The following is a 19,434-nucleotide window of genomic DNA, read 5'->3' as shown; positions in this document are numbered from 1 at the left end:
CTAAAACCACAGAATAGTCTGATACAATACAAAGGCTGCCTTCTGTTTCTTGATTATGAATGTTTGTCACTGAGGAACTGAAAAGCAAGAGCTACCCCACATCGTAAACATCTGTGCTCATTGCTACCTTCCTACAAAGACCAGTCGTTCCACTTTTGCTCTGGATTCCATTGCTCTCTTGTTCTTGACTTTGCTTCATCGATTATTTTCATTAAATTGACATATAGCTGTGTATGCCTATGTTTCAGCTTAGAAATAAAAAACATACCTCCACAGGCTTCACATCCAATGTCAGCTCTAGCCCCACCACATCGGAAGCCAAATGTTTTGGAAGATTGTTTGCTGAATTATGCAATCAGTGTGAGTGGAGTTAGTTGATCTTAAGCAACACCTCCTAAGGTAGTTTCAGTTATTCCCTGTGCCACATGGATAGCTGGTCAGAGAGAATAGTCTGCTTAGCCAAGACTTCTCCTCCTCCACTTTGGATGGTCACCACCATTCTGTGCTACTATGACTTTTTGTATTTTTCCACTGTTGTTCCCCCGTTTCATTTTCTTCAGGGGAAGGTATAATACAGTTAATTAGGTTTTAGCCTAACCAATAGTAACAGTTCAGTTCAGTCTTAAGAGTATTCTCATATTCATACAAGCAAACCCAGGTTATTGTCTGGGAGTAAGTTTGTGGTCTGAAAGAAAGGTCTAGGCCCGGGTTGTAGGCCTGTAGCTGATGAGTGGTGTACCGCTGACTCTTGAACAGCACAGGGGTTAGGAGCACAGACCCTCCACACAGTGGAAAATTCGAGTGTAACTGCTAGTTGGCAACTTCATATATTATACATGGTTCCTTCATGTCTTCATATTCAGTAACTGCAGATTGTGTAGTGCGGTGGTATTTACTATTGAAAAAAATCCACGTGTAAGTTGACCTGCACAAGTCAGCCTCGTGTTGTTCAGTGGTCAGCCATATAAGATCACCTACAGGAAGAGTAGGGTAACAGAAAGGAATGCTGAGGACTTCAGTTTAATGGTAAGAAAGAATAAGTCTAAAGAAACTTGAGAGAGTGGCTGGAGAGGCAGGAGGAAACCACGGGAAAAGAGTGTTTTGGGGGGCAGGGACTTGGACAGCTGTGTTGAAGGTTGCTGAGTTATCAAGGACCTCAGAGTCCATTGGATATAGCAACACCAAGATAATTGGTGATCTTGATGAGCGGATCTGTGGTTGAATGCATCAGAATCCAGATCAGAATGTGTAGAAAAATGCATGCATTGCAGGGTCTTAATGGACTAAGCTGTCAGTGGAAAGTATGGAAGTAGAACAAAGAAGTGAAAAGACTCCCTTTTTCAGAAAGCTTGATCTTGACAGGAAGAAGTGGTATAAAGACATTTGGTTTGGAGAGATTATGGATAAAATCTTGATTTGAGTTATAGAATTTTCAAGTCGTTTTAGAATAATGTTTTCACATTCTGATGGTATAATAGTCATTCCCCAGCCCTTTTCATCAAAACTGAGAATTTGAGAGTTATGTGGATCACTGAAGCATAATTAGAAAATTTGAAATTTGGGAGATGAGTGTAGAAGGATGTAACATGCAAGGCAGAGCAGGTGGTGTTTGCTTCAAAAACAAGGACCATTCACCCTTTCTTGAGCCCTTGTGAGATGAGACTAGGGAGCTGAATTGTATGTCTGATCTTATATGGTGGGCAGGGGGTTGAGAAATACCTATTTAGCTATAGAAAGTAGGTTAAGTAAAGATTCAGAAGTGTTTCCATCTCAAGCATCCCAGGTAATGAATTTCTAGGACTAGTGAGACCTGCAGAAGAACAGGCAGGAGCCAGTTGTTCAGAATCATGAAAAATCAAGAAGACTATCATTGAATGGAAAATAGAAACACATTTCTCTTGGAATGCACATCTGCAACAAAGCAAAATGCGTGACCAGCGCCACATTGAAACCTGTGGGGGAGGGAGAGTCTGGGAAGTTTTTAGTAAGTTTTTAAAAAATTATTTGTGTAGTACTACTAATTTAGGCTGTGTTAAGTGTTCATCTTAGTATGCTATCTTTATTTTCAAAAATGTAAAATTTTATTTACTATAATTAGATTAATCTGTGACTTTCCCAGCTACTTGTAAATATGAAGGTAGATAAGAATTTTGTTGTCATGGGCTAGCTATAAAATCACATTAAGTAGATCAACACTTGTTAGCATTTTCAATTTGTGGAAAGTTGATCCATGCATAGAAGTGAAAATATTTTGCAATTTTTTCAGCCCTTTTGACTTTAACATTCCAAGTAGATATGCTCATAAAATGCTTACTATATTAAACAGTTACTATCTTGATAAATGTAAATGTTAAATTATTATCAAGTAAACGTAATAGTTGAGCACATGTTTTTCTGTAAAGATATGAGCTCCTGTATAAATAACATTTTAATATGGTTAAAGTAAATATGTAATTATATACAAATTTGCAAACTTACCCTACTAATATATCTTAATGTATTAAAGAGTTCATGATCTTAATTTAGACTATAGAAATTATTCCTTCAGATCATCTCAGTGTCACTAAGCTTTGTACTGTACTGTACTACAGTGAAGGGAGCAGTAGCAGTGTCAGTTCAGAGAAGTTAAGTACAGATAAGAGGAGTAGTGAAGACCACAGGAAGGACAGCAAGTGTAGGATCATTTTCCATTATGGACCTTTCCAGGGAACAGCCAGGTAAAATCAAGCACTCCTTTACTCCGCTTTTTAAAATGTTTTTCCATTATATATTCCTCCATCTCACTAAAATTTGTTTCTTTCTGCAGAGGTTGTTGGATGGACGTATGGGAACTCATGTCCCAAGAATGCAGGGATGAAGTAGTTTTAATTGACTCTAGTTGTCTTTTAGAAACGCTAGAAACGTATCTGCGAAAACACAGGTAAGTCCAAAGGTCATGATGATGTAGTGGGAAGATGCTTTAGGTGTCAGTCACCTTCTTCCTGTAATAGTACTCTAGCCCTCCCGTTAATACCTGCCGCCAGGCAGAGCTTAGTGCTAGGGCAGGAAGTTCCTTTATGGCACGATGCTCAGTGTTGACCTTCTTGTGTTTTACCTGTTGGTTCCAGGCCAGCCTTTCAAGGAACACAGAGTGACTGTGAATTGAATAAAGTGTACTTAATCACTGTGGAAATTCTTGTATTCCTTGTTTTTGATGGATGTGTTTCATGATGTCATTTTCAAAATTAAAGTTAAAATAGCAGCTTTTACTTAGTAATATTTTCAATTATTTTTTCTTTGTGAAGAGCTAAAAATAGAGTTGGAAATCATGTGCTTTGTGTATTATAAAAGTAACTTCAGATTTTTCTTTTTAGAATACTACTTTACAAAGAATTTTCCAAATTCTTTGTAATGAATTTTGCAAATTCATAGGGAGGGCGAGTACAGTAGGAAAGGAAACCGGTAAAGGAGTCATCTAGAGGTGGCGTTGTACTGTTTCAATAAAAATTTGTCACATGTTGGGTTTGTGGTTATGCGTCCTATGTCTTTGGGACAGATATACACAATTACTTTGGGGACGCTTCTAGAAAACATACGTAAATTATAAAAACTGGCATTATCAAGGTTGGTGTTCATATGGCAATGAGCTAATGACTTAATCTGCGTACTAAGTTTATTAAGTGTTTTTCTTTTTTCAATTACAAGCTTTCTTGTTTTTTGCCTTTTTGGTTGATTGTACCCAAAAGAATAGAGAATGTCAGTTATTTGGAGTTTGGGAAGTAAATGTAAAACAAGTGAATGTATAGGTCCGTCATAGATACCTTTCTTTTTCAATATATATTTCCTTGTATTCAGTATGAATTGGCCCATCCAAAAGAGCTTTTTTGGGTGATAAATTACTAGTTACTAGAGATAACATTTTGGAATTTCCTATATTGGTTGTAGATATTTCCTGTGTTTGGGGGGCAGTATTTTATAGGAAAGGTGGAGTCCGTTTTATAAATATATTAAGGATTCAGGGGAAGAAGTACAATTAGAAGCAGTTAAGGAAGATTGCAGTGAATCTGGGTTCTACTGATTATAACTTTGTACAGATTACTTTTCTGTGCTTCCGTGTTTTTCTTTTTTAAGAAAAAATAGTAGTAGTCCTATAGAACTTATTATAAGATTAAATTTGTTAGGATTGATGATGCATAATAAGACTTACTTAGAACAGTATCTGGCACATAGTAAGCACACCACGGAGTATGTGTCTGCCAGATTTGCAAGTCCTTGTTATTCCTGTGTATCCAGTTCTTATTTTAGGTACAGTTTGAGTTTTGAGGTACAGTCAGTTGAAAATGATTTCTAAAGGTCTGAATAGTGGATGTTCTTGGCACATCTTATTTTTATTTAATAGATTTTTCTAAGCGGTGTATAATAAAGATTTTATGACACTATTTAGCCAGTTAAGTACTATAATAGTGCATTATTAGAAATTAGGTGTTAGAAACTCTGAAACCTCTGTCTTAAGAAACTTTTTTTTTTAATTTGTGTGCAAGGTTACTTTTGAAAACAGGAAAAATCACTTTCATTCTTACAGCTTCCGTATAAAATTTTAAATGACTGTTTGCTTATGTTTATGCTACTTAACGATCATGTACAGTCAAACATTAAACTGACGATTTAAAGCAGTAAGATATAGGAAAAATATTTCAAGCTTTATTATTGGTATTATATGATATTTAACCATTTATTTACTAAAAAAATGTAGACTTACCATTCATAGCCTCAAAATGTGGAAGTAATTTTATTTCTGTGTCTAAGACCATTTCTCCCACCAAGGGGAAGACTTTTTAAAAATTGTGATAAAAAATACATAACATGCGTTTACTTCTTAACAGTTTTTAAGTGTATAGTACAGTACTGTCAACTATTTACTAGCTGTTGTGCACTGGATCTCTAGAACTTTTTCATCTTGCGTGACTGAAGCTAAACCCACCCATTGACTAAAAACTCCTCGTTTCCCTCTCCCTGCACCTCCTGCCAGCCACCGTTCTGTTCTCTGTTTGAGTTCAGTTACTTCATATAACTCATGTAGGTGGAATCATGCCATATTTGTCTTTTGTGTTTAGCTTGTTTCACTTAGCATAATGTCCTCAAGGTTAACCCATGTTTTAACACGTGACAGAATTATCTCTTTTTAAGGATGAATAATGTCCCACTGTATGTATACACTGTGTCCATCTACCAGTGGACGTTTAGGTTGTTCCCACATCTTGGCTTTTGTGAAAAATGCTGTAGTGAACATGGATGTGTGCCAAAAGCTCTTTGAGATTCCGTTTTTAATTCTTTTGTATGTGTTCCCAGAATTGGGATTGCTGGATTATATGGTAATTCTATTCTTAATTTTTTAAGGAAATGCTATACTATTTGCCATGCTGGCAGCCACTTTATAATCTTGTCAACAGTGTGCAAGGAAGGGTTCCAATTTTTCCAGATCCTTGACAACACTTGTTATTTTCTAATTAAAAAAAAAAAATACATATATATATATATATATATATATATTTGGTTGTGCTGGGTCTTAGTTGATGCACTTGGGGTCTTCAGTCTTCATTGCGGCATTAGGGCTCTTTAGTTGGAGCCTGTGAACTCTTAGTTGTGGTGTGTGAAATCTAGTTCCCAGACCAGGGATTGAACCTGGGCTCCCTGCATTGGGAGTGCAGTCTTAGCTGCCAAGCCACCAGGGAAGTCTCTCTTTTCTAATTTTTGATAGTGGCCATACAGTGGGCTTGCAGTGATCTTGTGTGGTTTTGATTAGCATCTCCCTGATGATTAGTGATGTTGAGCATTTTATCGTGTACTTACTAGCCTATCTTTGAAGTGTCTGTTCATGTCCTTTGTCCATTTTTTAATCATACTTTTTTTTTGTCTGTTATTGAAATGTGAGAGTTCCTCATTCTGTACACTAACCCCTTATCCAGTGTATGGTTTGTAAATACTTTCTCTGTTCCATAGGTTGTCCTTCACTCTATTGTTTCCTTTACTGCACAGAAGTTTTTAGGTTTGATGCAGTCTCATTTGTCTATTTTTTATTTTGTTCCTTGTGCTTTTGATTCCATATGCGAGAAGTCATCACCTATTCCATTGTTACATGTTCTCTAACAGTTTTACAGTTTCAGGTCTTAATATTTAGGTCTTTAACACATTTTGAATTAATTTTTGTGTATTTCTGTGTCTCTTTTTTAACTGTTAGTGAAACAGTGATTTAACTTTACTTGCCAACATGATTGCTTCTGTTTACAAAGTGGGCTTAGAGCTTCTGTTTTAACAAATATTCATTTCAAGAAACAGAGTTATCTGCTATTAGGTCAAAAAGATGTGCATAACAAAATAATTGTATGACATTGTAAGGGTAAATGCTATAATGATAAGTGTAAGTCAGAGATAATGGGAATACAGGAAGGTTGAATTTTAGTTATGGAAATTGCAAGAGGCTTTTTTAAGGATGGGTATGATTTAGGCAAATGGAGATGGATGTGGAGGGGAGTGGGGAGGAAGCAGAAGGAAAAAAAGACTTTGTAGTAGGGACGCATCAGTTATGTACAAAGTAGTCCACTGTACATGGAAGCGACCTAAATGTTCATTGACAGGTGAATGGATTAGGGAGATGATGTGTGTGCCCATGCATGCACACAGTGGAATACTACTCAGCCAGAAAAAAAAGACCAAAATAATGCCATTTGTAGCAGCATGGATGGACCTGGAGATGATCATATTCTGTGCTTAGTTGCTCAGTTGTGTCTGACTCTCTGTGGCCAGGCTTCTCTGTCCAGGGAATTTTCTAGGCAAAAATACTGAAGTGGATTACCATTTTCCTCCTCCACGGGATCTTCCCGACTTGGTGATCAAACCTGCATCTCTTGTGTCTCCTGCATTAGCAGGTGGATTCTTCCCCACAGAGCCACCTGGGAAACCCCAGAGATTATCACATTAAGTGAAGTAAATCACAAAGGCAAATTCCATATGATATCACTTATATGTGGAATCTAAAATATGATACAAATCAACTTACTTACAAAACAGAAACGGACTCACAGACATAGAAAACCAACTTATGGTTACCAGAGGGGGAAGAGAATAGGGGAGGGATAAATAGGAGTTTGGGATTAGCAGGTACACACATTGCTACGTATAAAATAAATAAACAACAAGATCCTACTGTATATATAGCACAGGAACTATATTCAATATTCTGTAATAAACCGTTATGGAAAAGACTGGGAAAGAACCTGTGTGTGTGTCTGTGTGTGTATCTGAATCACTGTGGTATACACCGGAAACTAACACATCATCATACATCAGCTATACTTCAATTAAAGAAAAACGAAAGTAGTCCATTTGTATATATTGTATATGTATGGGGGCAGGGCAGTGTAGAGGGACCATGAAGGGAGAGGCGAGTCTTGGGAAAAAGTCTGGAAATAGTAGGTTGGGTAAGAGAAGAAAGCACCGGAGGCCTTAACGAGTTTGAACTTTATTTGTAGATGGTGGGGAGGTTTTTAAGCTGAGAGTGAGGTAATGAGATGTTTTAAAAAATTATTTTGGTATGAGAGCTGCATTAGAGCTAGTAAGAGTGGAAGCAGGGAATTGTATTAGGAAGCATTTTTTTTTTTTAATTGACTAGGCAATTTAAAACAGGGCAGAGGGAATTGAAAAGAAGTAACCTTCCTCAGTGTAAGAAAGAGTTGATACCAATTGGCTCCACCCCTAAAAGCAGGAGTTGGAATTAACTAAGAAGGAGTTGGAATTACCTGAGGTTCCATCCTGGGTGACTGTGTAAATGGTGATTTCTTAACACCTATGGAAGATAACATAGGAAGGGGACCGTGTTGCCCTTGGTTTTGAACATCTGTGTTGTCCCACATTTTTCAGCATGGGTCTGGCCTTCAGGCAAGGACAGAGCCTTGAGCGGAGCTGTGGAGTTGATATGTTGACGGGAACCGCTGTGGGAGTAGATAAGCTCACCTGGATAGATGAATTTAAATTATAGAGAGCAAAATTTCCTCATTCCATCACAGCCAATCTTCTCAGAGAGCCAATTACTAGTATTGTGAGCCTGGCTTTTTCACCTGACCGAATTCTTCCTTATTTTAGGAATTCAAAAATAGACCAGACTCTATTTTTTCTTTTCTGATTGAATGATGTTTGGTTTCTAGAAGAAAATATTGTTCTTCTTCTACTTCACATGCTCTTCTACACTTTTACCACATTAAGTTCAGTTCAGTCGCTCAGTCGTGTCCAACTCTGCGACCTCATGGATCGCAGCACGCCAGGCCTCCCTGTCCATCACCAGCTACCGGAGTTCACTCAGACTCACATCCATCGAGTCAGTGATGCCATCCAGCCATCTCATCCTCTGTCGTCCCCTTCTCCTCCTGCCCCCAATCCCTCCCAGTATCAGAGTCTTTTCCAATGAGTCAACTCTTTGCGTGAGGTGGCCAAAGTACTGGAGTTTCAGCTTTAGTATCATTCCTTCCAAAGAAATCCCAGGGCTGATCTCCTTCAGAATGGACTGGTTGGATCTCCATGCAGTCCAAGGGACTCTCAAGAGTCTTCTCCAACACCACAGTTCAAAAGCATCAATTCTTCAGCGCTCAGCTTTCTTCACAGTCCAGCTCTCTCAGTACACTTAAGTTGAAACCACATTTCTACATACATGTTGTATATATTATTTATGTGTGTGTTGAGAAACATACTTTTTTGTGTGTGTGGAAGAAAGAACTTGACATTTAGGAAATTACCAGTAAACTAAAAATACATGTACCACTTTCCTATTCTTCTTGCCCTCCCCACCCTACATATTAATACTTAGCTAGTGATGTATTTATTAAAATGTAAACATTTGAATCAAGGTTTACTGGTTGAAGGGCTTCCCTTGTAGCTCAGTCAGTAAAGAATCTGCCTGCAGTGCAGGAGACCTGGGTTCAATCCCTGAGTTAGGAGGATCCCCTGGAGAAGGAAAGGGCAACCCACTCCAGTTTCCTTGCCTGGAAAATCCCATGGACCGAGGAGCCTGGTGGGCTGCAGTCCATGGGGTAACAAAGAGTCGGGCAGGACTGAGCAACTAACACTTGACTGGTTGAAGATACCGACTATTTTCAGAGACTGAAAGGAGAGGGATCCTAGAGTCATTGGTTGGTAGCCTCTGTTGTTTTATTTCTGACCTGCACAGATAGCTCGTGAAGTGAAGATACATAGTCCTTGGCAACTAATATTTTCTGGGCATGTATTTTATGAACTAACAGGTATTTATCTGCTTCATTCTTTTAGGCCCATGTGTTTCTCTAGTTTAAAAATCATTTGTAAGTGGAGAACTAGCTATAGCTGTGTAATCCCTAAATGTGTATTTACCTTATATGTGTATGACTTCAGTGTGTGGAGGCTTTTTTTAATGCTTTATATGGGAGGGGAGTGTCATTGTCTAGTACACTGTTAAATACCTCATGAAATAATTACACAGCCAGTTCTGAATTTTGAAATTTTTCTTTTCAACAGGTTTTGTACTGATTGCAAAAATAAAGTCCTGCGAGCCTATAATATCCTTATTGGTGAACTTGATTGCAGCAAAGAGAAGGGCTACTGTGCTGCACTTTATGAAGGCTTGCGGTGCTGTCCACATGAGCGACACATTCATGTCTGCTGTGAGACAGACTTCATTGCACATCTTCTGGGTCGTGCTGAGCCAGAGTTCGCAGGAGGGTATGAGTATGTAATTTGCTAGAATGGGCTATCTAGCGCTTTGCTTCATTTTATCCTTCTGCCTCAGTACATATGTGTGTAAATTAAAGTGTGCCTGTACAGATTTTGCTTTTTTTTAAATATGCATTTAGTTGAGTAAAAAAAAGGGAGAAAGTGTTGATCCATTGTCTACTTATTGTTGCTTGAAGTAGGAATTCCGGCTTTTTTTGGTTTTCATTATTATAGCTTATCATTTTCACTTGAAAATGATTAGAAGGGATTTTTTCCTCCCCTCCATCCATGCATTTCCATGTTTAAATTTTGTTTATAATGATGGTTTTTGCATAGGAAACAAGATCTTTGCAACAGGGGTTTAAGAAATACTTTACTGAATGTAATTCATGAACTGTGGATGTTATTATTAAATTACAGAGGAACCTAAAATTTTATCTCTGGCTTTGTTGTAAAAGTCAGGAAGAATTGTTCACAGAATACATTTAACCCACTCCCCCTCTGTTTTGTGTATTAGCTGTCATTTGAGTGCCTGTTTTCTGCTAGGCATTTAGAATACAAACACCACTTCTGTCACTGAAGTTGGTGATCATTTCTAGTGAAGACTAGCCTAGAGGGCTTTTGCCCAGGATTGAATCACTTTGGCATTGTCTTTCTCCATTCCCCATCAAAAAGAACAAAAACCAAGTAGGCATTTGGTATAATTGGAAGGTGAACTGTCATGCCTGCTATGAGCTGGACACTTAAATATGTGACATTTCTGTGCCCCCAAAAACGTTTCTTTAGGGCCAGTTCCTGAATTACCTTCTTTTTAGCAGTATTAGGACTAAGTTCTACTTGCATGTGTATTTTGCATTGGTAATATACATGTGTGCTTGTATATTTATATATATGTTGAGTTTGAATGTATAAATGTCTTGTTATTAGTTTGTTTACTAGATACGCAGATTATGTTTAAAACCTGAACCTGCAGAGAGGTGTTATCAATCTCTTATTGTTCCAGCTTAAGAGTTGTAGGAAACATGTGTGATTTATTCTTATTTATAGGAGAAGAGAAAGGCATGCTAAGACAATAGATATAGCTCAAGAAGAAGTTCTGACCTGCTTGGGAATTCATCTTTATGAAAGACTGCATCGAATCTGGCAAAAACTGCGGGCAGAAGAGCAGACATGGCAGATGCTTTTCTATCTTGGTGTTGATGCTTTACGCAAGAGTTTTGAGGTAAGAACAGTGGACTGCTTCAGTGTCTGGACTGCTTAGTTATTAGATGGAGTCTTTTTTTTTTTTTAATTCTTTATTTCTTGATTGTACTGGGTCTCTTTGCTACATGAGGGCTTTTTTCTTGTGGCCTTCTCACTGTGGTGGCTTCTCTTGTCGCACAGCACAGGCTCTAGGTGCGCGGGCTTCAGTGGTTGCGGCCTGCAGGTTCAGTAGTTGGGTCTCCGGGTCTCTAAAGTGCGGGCTCAGTAGTTGTGGTGCATGGGCTCCTCTGCCCTGCCGCATGTGGAATCTTCCCAGACCAGGGATCAAACCCATGTCCGCTGCATTCGCAGGCAGATTCTTATCCACTGGACCACCACGGGAGTTGTGAACTGTGGACTGAATCTTAATGTTAATTGCTGCTCTCACCTTGCCTTAGAGAGCTGTGATCCACTGGTCATGGCTCTGGAGGATTAGGAGAGGAGTTGGCTGGAGAACTGGAATTTAGAACAAGTGTTTGGATTTTTCTTTGTTTTTTAAACCTGTCACACTGCCAGCCTTGATTTTTTAGACATTTTCAGAGTAGAGAACTGAAATTGACGATTATTTAATGAGAAGCTGCTATGAAACATAGCTATTGGCAAGTTAAAAGCAGCCCAAAAATAAGCATCAAAATTAGAAACATTTAATGAGTCCCAGTTTGCCTGCTTCTTTCCAGTACTATGAAGTAAATGCTGTCTGAATGCCATGATATGAGAGCTACTTTTTAGAAGCACACTGAAGGCTCTTTATAATGCTGGTATTGGGTTTTGTATTGTGATTTAGTAATGTCTTTTTTCAATTATGCTCTGTAGAATATAAATTTTTGGCTAGTGAATATTCTGTTATATTTTAGGGCAGGGTCATAACTGTTTAACTGGTCACCTGTCCCTTTTGAGAATGGTATGAGAACTATAAACTCTTTCAAAAGCCTATCCTTGGACTTTAAACATTGTTCTGGGGAGTCTGAGGAGATGTGTGTTTGTTTTTGCCGAAAAGATTTCTTATTCCTTTTCTCTTTGTATATTTGTGTCTTCAGAAACTAGATCATTTAATCAGGTTAAATAGTGTTCTCATTGTATGAAGAAATAGGATGAATGTTTACTTTGCTGTGTTAAAATTCTGAAATTTAAAACTAGAATATTTCTGGATTCAAACCGGAGTATGTGTAAGTCTCCCTTTCCCACAGGAGTTAGTTGTACATTCATTTCCTGATATTTTAAGACTGTCATCATTTAAGGTATTAAAATTTAAAATTCTTTTTGGGGACTGCCGGACAAAATTACAGCATGAGATGCCAGTTTCTGTGTGTGTGATATCATTTAAAATTAACAAGTGAGAATTTCCTTGGAGAATAAAGGGAAGTTTGAGCCAGTATTCAGTCTCAGCTTTGTTTTTTATAATAGATGACTGTGGAAAAAGTACAGGGTATTAGTCGATTGGAACAACTTTGTGAAGAATTTTCAGAGGAGGAACGAGTAAGAGAACTCAAGCAAGAAAAGAAGCGCCAGAAACGGAAGAATAGACGAAAAAACAAATGTGTATGTGATATCCCTACTCCCTTACAAACAGCAGATGAAAAGGAAGTAAGCCAAGAGAAGGTAGTACTCCTTAATATTGACTTGACAATATATGGCCTTTTTTTCTAGATTTCAGCACTTTCACTGTGCTTTCTCAGAACATGGTTTCCTCTGGCTTGTACGTTGGCTTTTTTTCTTACTATAGTCTGTATAACAACCTCTTTAATGTCATTTGTTTTATAAAGACGATGTTCAATAATTAGTAGTATCTTACTACCTGACCTTAGTATTCTGTTAGATCAAAGCCCAAATGTGAAAAGTTATCTCCATGCATGACCTAGAGCAGTTCTCAACTTTTGGTCTCAGGATCTCTTTTCATTCTTAAAAATTAGGGTGCCTAGTAAGCTTTTGTTTATGTGAATTATACTTATCAGCATTTATTGTATTAGAAATTAAAGTATAGAAATTTAAAGTTATTTGTTAATTCTTTTAAATATAATAAGCCTATTAAATGATAACATGAATAACATATTTTGAAAAATAATTGCTTTCTAGGGAAATTTGAGAAGGGTGGCTTTACTTTATATTTTTACAAATCTCTTTAATATTTGGCTTAAAAGGAATCAGATAGATTCTCTCTATCTGTTTCTGCATTCAGTCTGTTTGCATATGTTGGCTTGGTCAAAGCATGTGAATAAAGTCTGACTTCACTCATACATGGTAGGAAAAGGGGAGAGGAATATTTTAATATAAACCTTTTTAGATGTGGATATTCTTCTTTGGCATTATAACTTGACAGGTGGTAATTTCGTAAAGATTTTTTATAGTGTGGAACCTGACACCTTAAAGTGACCTTTCATACTTTTAAAATCCATCAGCAGTTTGAATAGATTTTATTCATGCATGATTCCGTAACATCATGCACTGGTCATTTGAAAACATAATGGTTCACTGAGGTAGGCACATTTCCCCAGATGCTGACATTTCATTACATAGTATCAGACAATCATGTCTTCCCATTAGAAAGGTCTTAAGCTTCAATCTCATTGTGCTTGTATATACAAGTTTTCAAAATTCAAATTGTAGTTTGAAAGTTTAAATTTGATCAGTGACAACAAATACTGTCTGTTTTTTTCTTTTAAGAGCTGGACTGACTTCATTTATTTTTGAGAAAATGTCTTTTAAATATTCACGTCTAAATAACCATAGTTTGTCTCTTACCCTCTCTTTCAAGTGAAGTTGGTGTTCTAGCTAGTTTAGCTTGCAACTCAAACTGTTGCACAGGCACTTCTTGAGGCAGACAGACATTGGTATTCATCAAAAATGCTTTAAGCGTTCTTCGCATTTCTCACAGACTAATAAAAAGACCTCTACTTCATGAGTTGGTATTTAATAAAATTAATATTTTTAGTGCTGCGTGCATCAAAGACATTTATAAGTGAAATATCCTTTTATCTCTGTTTATTTCCGATGAGAATGCTTGACAAGTGAAGAATACAGTGACTGTTGGTACACACTTTGGTTGCCTCGGTCTTGGTTTGTGCTAAAGCACCAGCAGCTTTTCCCACCACTGCTTTTATACCGTCAGTGTAAGCGTCAAGACAATGAAAAGGCAAATCACATCTTAGTGTTAGGATGAAAGTGGTTTTGACCTAGGGAACTCCCGGAGCCAGCAGACCGCACTTTTGAGAACAGTTGTCGTAGACTTTCCTGATACCATTAAGGTCTTGACTTGGTTCTAGTTGGTTCCTGGTTTTTAAATGAATTAATGATCTTCATGAGAATAGTATTTTTTTTCTTTAATTTTTATCTAATTAGTTAATGTTGAGGAAATTAAAATATAGCCATATGGAGGTAAAGATTTTTACTATCTCTTAATATTAATCCTTAAAGGAAACAGACTTCATAGAAAACAGCTGCAAAGCCTGTGGCAGCACTGAAGATGGTAACAGTTGTGTAGAAGTAATTGTTACCAATGAAAACACGTCCTGTACCTGTCCTTCCAGTGGCAATCTTTTGGGGTCCCCTAAAATAAAGAAAGGTAAGTAAATAGTTTAAAAAATATTAATTCTTAAGTTTATTCTTTCTTTCTTTTAAATACAAGAGCTTTTAGAGAGCTTGTAACCTAAAAGTTAGGAAGTGCTTTATAGACCCAAGAATATCATATAATTTAGTCAAACACTTATGGTATTTGATTTGTTAAACAATAATGAAATAAAAAACAGTAAGTCTCCAGTCACATTTTCATTATTTAATGTACTTTTTACTTTCAGTAAGCCATCGGTTTTGAAATTTTTAAGTAGTCCCCATTTGGGTTATCCTTTGTCTCAATATATTTATTGGCATGTTAATAGTAACTCACTCGATTTGTTCCCAGGCTTATCGCCACACTGTAATGGTAGTGATTGTGGATATTCATCTAGCATGGAAGGGAGTGAAACAGGCTCTCGGGAGGGTTCAGACGTCGCCTGCACCGAAGGCATTTGTAATCATGACGAACATGGTAGGTTCAGATTAAGCTTCCCAATTATTTCTGCTACATGGCTGAGTTAAGCACATAAATAAGAAATGACTGATTTCTGCAGGTGATGACTCCTGTGTTCATCACTGTGAAGACAAAGAGGATGATGGTGATAGTTGTGTTGAATGTTGGGCAAATTCAGAAGAGAACAGCACCAAAGGAAAAAATAAAAAGAAGAAAAAGAAAAGCAAGATGTTGAAATGTGATGAACATGTAAGTGTCATAAAGTGTCATTCTTAAACCTTTGCTCTTTTCCTTGGAGTGGCTTAGTCGCTACACACCTTAGTCTCTAGGCTTTTTTGTTTTTAGAATGAATACCTATGCAGTTCCGTTGGTTGCTCATCCTGTGATTTTTATAGGCATGTGTGTCTGATGTGTGGTTGTTTGTCCAACAGTCCACGTGCGACATAAATCCAATTCATTTTTTCACAATAGTTTCTAATGTGTTAGCTCTGTGATCTTGAGCAGTTTGCTTGATCTGTTTTCCCTGCTGTAAAAATGGAGATAATAGTCCCTGTCAGATCAGATTCTGTGAAGATGAAATGAGATTATATTGATGGGTTAGTATAGTGTTTGTGTGTGCGTGCTCAGTTGTGTCTGACTTTTTGTGACCCCCCTGGACTGTAGCCCACCAGGCTCCTCTGTTAATGGAATTTCCCAAGCAAGAGTACTGGAGTGGGTTGCCATTTTCCACTCCAGGGGATCTTCCCGACTGAAGGACTGAACCCTTATCTCTTGTGCTTCTTGTGTTGGCAGGCGGATTCTTTACCACTGAGCCACCTGGGAGGTGTAGTGTTCACTGTGCAGTAAATGCCTAGAAACTGCCAGCTGTTGCTGCTGTTCTGTATTCCTGGTGAAATCTTAACATACTCTCAGGGCATTTATTTTTTCTTTAAAAAATAGTCATTGCTATTATGCTCTGCCTTTTGGGGCTTCTTTGGCTGAGTGGTAAAGAACCTGCCTGTCAGGCAGGAGACTTGGGTTCGATCCCTGGATTAGGAAGATTCCCCTGGAGAAGGAAATGGCAGCCCACTCCACTATTCTTGTCTAGGAAATCCCATGGACAGAGGAGCCTGGCGCGCTGCAGTCCATGGGGTTGCAAAGAGTCAGACACGACTTGACAACTAAACAACCACCACCTGCCTTTTTACCTGAGATACTTTTGCTGTGGTTTCAGATCCAAAAGCTTGGAAGCTGTATCACAGATCCAGGTACTCGAGAGACCTCAGGAAATACCGTGCACACAGTGTTTCACCGTGACAAGACCAAAGACGCACATCCTGAAAGCTGCTGCAGCTCTGAAAAGGGCGGGCAGCCCCTGCCTTGGTTTGAGCATAGGAAAAACGTACCACAGTTTGCAGAACCCACAGAAACATCGTTTGGTCCTGATTCTGGAAAAGGTGCCAAGAGCTTAGTTGAACTCCTTGTAAGTAAGCCATGATATCTTTTTGTGGATAATTGATTGCTCATGGGATAGATGTGGGAGGAGACAGTATTTGAGGGTTTCACATTGGGAATGGGAGGAGGCTCTTAAGCAGTATTTTATTATTTGGGGGACTTCATTCCTGCTCTTCCACTGTGTAACTGTTCTGGAGCACATTCCCTTGTCCTCCTTTGTCTCAAAGGTAGAAGAGCCTATTTGGGAGAGGCACAGAGAGTTGGCATCAAGTCTAAGAGTCTGACTCCTTGGTGGGGGTTGTTATAAGCAAGCTACCTTTCTGAGTGCTAATTAATGGTAGCCAACCTTCCAGACCAGGAAAGTATATAGAATCTGAACTAGAGTCCATTTTCCGGGTTACTGCCTTCATGTAACCTTCATGTCATGTAGGATAAAAGCCTAACTGAACTTGGGGCATCTTTTATAATTGATTTGCAGTCTTTATACTTTAGATGAATTATACCTGATTCCAAGCAACCCAGGGCATAGTTCGTGTGGAATTTGGAGGAGGGGCAAGGAAAGAAAAGGGTGGCATCTTTCCTGTAGTCATTACAGGATTCCAAGGGAAACAAATCCTTTAGAATACTAGCTTTTTGCTTTTTTATATAGTTGTAAAGTTTGTTGGTGATACTGTATATTTCATAAGTTTTAAAAAGGTTATATTTTACCTAACTTGTGGAGATAAATGTTTCAACATAGAACCAGCCAGAGAAAAGTCAGATTATTTAAGATTTGGTAGCTATTTATAACCATCTCTAATTAATCACTTTTTAAGGCTAAGGTGTGTTAGTAGTCTGCTTGTAGGCTTCTAGGACAAATTATAGATCGAATTTTAAATCAAGTTGAGTTGCATTTTATTTTTACTTAGTACTTTCCAAGGCAGAATGACATTTTGTTATCCTGTAAACATTCTATTTAAAGGCTTTATGTGACTGAATTAAAACTAAAAACTAGCCTGCTTTAATTTTTAGCTGTCTTCTATTAGCATAGCATTTTGCATTCTTCATTTAAGTCATAGTCTTAACTACTGCTTTAATTTGCAGGATGAGTCTGAATGTACTTCAGATGAGGAAATCTTTATCTCACAAGATGAAATACAGTCATTTATGGCTAATAACCAGTCTTTCTACAGCAATAGAGAACAATACCGACAGCATCTGAAGGAGAAATTTAATAAATACTGCCGCTTAAATGATCACAAGAGGCCCATTTGTAGTGGCTGGTTGACAACGGCTGGAGCAAATTAAATAAATAAAATAGCTCTGTCTTTCAATGAAACACTCAAGATGACTACTGCGCCTTCTCTTTCAAAAAAACTCTTTAATTTTAGTGACTTATGGCAAAATTTTATCTTAAATCAATGTGATTCTTTCTTGTTTTGGGAGACGGTGGAGGTAACCTCATTAGTTTGTTCTTTCTTCAGGCTTGTGTCTTTAGTTGTGTGGCTGCGCAGGCCTGCCATATGATTTAAGCCATCTCTTTTCATTAAATGTTTCTCTTCCTGTGAGACTTACTAAAAAGCAACTTAGTGGCAAAAAGTAATGTTGTACTTATACTTCTGTACAGAAATGACAATGAGCTGAATATATGGTTTTACAAAGTAGACATCCACTTGCGAAATGTTTGGATGTAATGTTAAAGCGCAATGTGCAAAATTTAAAATAAAGAATATTTATTAATACGCATAGTAAAATTTGGTGTACATGTTTCTACTTAATGTGTGGCAGTATTTTAATTAGCCACCTGTGGTCTTGGTACTTGACCAGTGATGATGTTAGAGAGAATGAAGAGCAAATAAGGAGAGAGATACAGGCTGTTGAAGACAAAAATTCTTCCCTTCGTCAGAGTTGACAGCTGAGAAGAGCAGGGTCCAGTCTTTTGTTCTGAGAGAATAAATTTGCTGCGATACCGTTAAATACTGACTAGCATCATACTTCCTTGTGAGATTTTTTAACTGCTGTTGTTTATAATGCTCCTTGATAACATAACATAGAGCACCTTAAATTCAGAGGTTCAGATTGAACTAGAAGAGTGAAGCAAAACTTGGCAGAATTTCATCCAGGGGTTGCCTGGTCAGTAGTTACTCGGTGGGTAGAGAACTGGGAGCAGAAGGCTCCACTAAGAGCTGACCACACTGCGATCTGTGTGAGTGCCTGTTCCTTATCTGGTTTCCAACAATAAAGCCACTCTGGCTTTACAGTTACTGTTTTCACAAGCTGTCTGTGAGTACTGAAGGTGAGATTCCCCGAGGAGTGGCATTTGGCTGCCATTTAAAAGGTTGAGTCAATGGTTCAGTAAAATCATGTGCTTACAGCTTTGTGTCTACATGTTGATAATACTTGGTGGGCAGCAGACAAATGGTGGGACTGTCAGTACCTCTCTGCAGTGGGGATGGAGTGAACCTTGTGGATTTTCTACCACTTAATCAGATTTCTAATCAGATTTCAAGTGGGCAACAGCAGAAGCTTAGTGAGATTTTAACTTTTGTAGTTGGTATTTTTTTGAGCCACCACGAGTTGTCTTTTCAAATCAAAGTGTTGTACAGGGACTAGGGCAGAGATGAAATGAGTAATTCCTTTCTGATCCTTGTTTGCTTTCATCCTGGAATCCATAAAAAAATGACTAAGGGTTCTCCCAACAGCCCTTGGCTCTGAGCGCAATCCTCCTTCCACCACCTGTTGCAGTCAAGTTTTCTCTTGAGATTCCTAAATTAAGCAAGGGCTGGTTTTATTTTAATCTTTGCCCTTGGGGCCAAACACAGGAGTGCTTGCTGAGTGAATACCCCAGCCACATTCACGGCTTATTCCATTGGTTGCAGTGGTGGGATTCCAGCAGAGAGATTTTCTCTTTGAAAGGATGGCTATATAAAGAATGCAGAAGCGAGGCAGTATTCAGTGTTTTGATGGAATATCCTTAGTGGTCAGCAAAGTGACTTCTACTTTGAATAGAACCAACAACCTAAGAAGAGACAAGGGAGGACACAGTGAAGGCAGTTTCAGAA

At 38.1% G+C, this 19,434-nt stretch overlaps 1 protein-coding gene across 7 annotated transcripts in view; it reads left to right on the top strand.

The window, feature by feature from the left end:
• GGNBP2 (gametogenetin binding protein 2) overlaps positions 1-18,126 on the top strand; it is a 32,843-nt gene extending 14,717 nt beyond the window's left edge. For 2 of the 7 annotated variants that reach the window (XM_055577371.1, XM_055577372.1), the window contains 10 exons: positions 2,592-2,717; positions 2,807-2,920; positions 9,520-9,729; positions 10,762-10,936; positions 12,361-12,555; positions 14,368-14,515; positions 14,852-14,977; positions 15,060-15,208; positions 16,173-16,421; positions 17,477-18,126. In XM_055577371.1, the coding sequence (XP_055433346.1) occupies positions 2,592-2,717; positions 2,807-2,920; positions 9,520-9,729; positions 10,762-10,936; positions 12,361-12,555; positions 14,368-14,515; positions 14,852-14,977; positions 15,060-15,208; positions 16,173-16,421; positions 17,477-17,680 (1,696 nt within the window). In that variant the 3' untranslated portion in view covers positions 17,681-18,126. The remainder of the gene's footprint in view (positions 1-2,591; positions 2,718-2,806; positions 2,921-9,519; positions 9,730-10,761; positions 10,937-12,360; positions 12,556-14,367; positions 14,516-14,851; positions 14,978-15,059; positions 15,209-16,172; positions 16,422-17,476) is intronic. The other 5 variants (XM_055577368.1, XM_055577367.1, XM_055577366.1 and 2 more) reach the window with 5 other exon arrangements.
• The last annotated feature ends 1,308 nt before the right edge of the window (positions 18,127-19,434 follow it).

The sequence above is a fragment of the Bubalus kerabau genome, chromosome 4 (genome assembly GCF_029407905.1).
Source record: "Bubalus kerabau isolate K-KA32 ecotype Philippines breed swamp buffalo chromosome 4, PCC_UOA_SB_1v2, whole genome shotgun sequence".
Taxonomy (NCBI): domain Eukaryota; kingdom Metazoa; phylum Chordata; class Mammalia; order Artiodactyla; family Bovidae; genus Bubalus; species Bubalus kerabau.
Note: the sequence above shows the minus strand (reverse complement) of the source record. Positions and strands in the feature narration are given on the sequence as shown.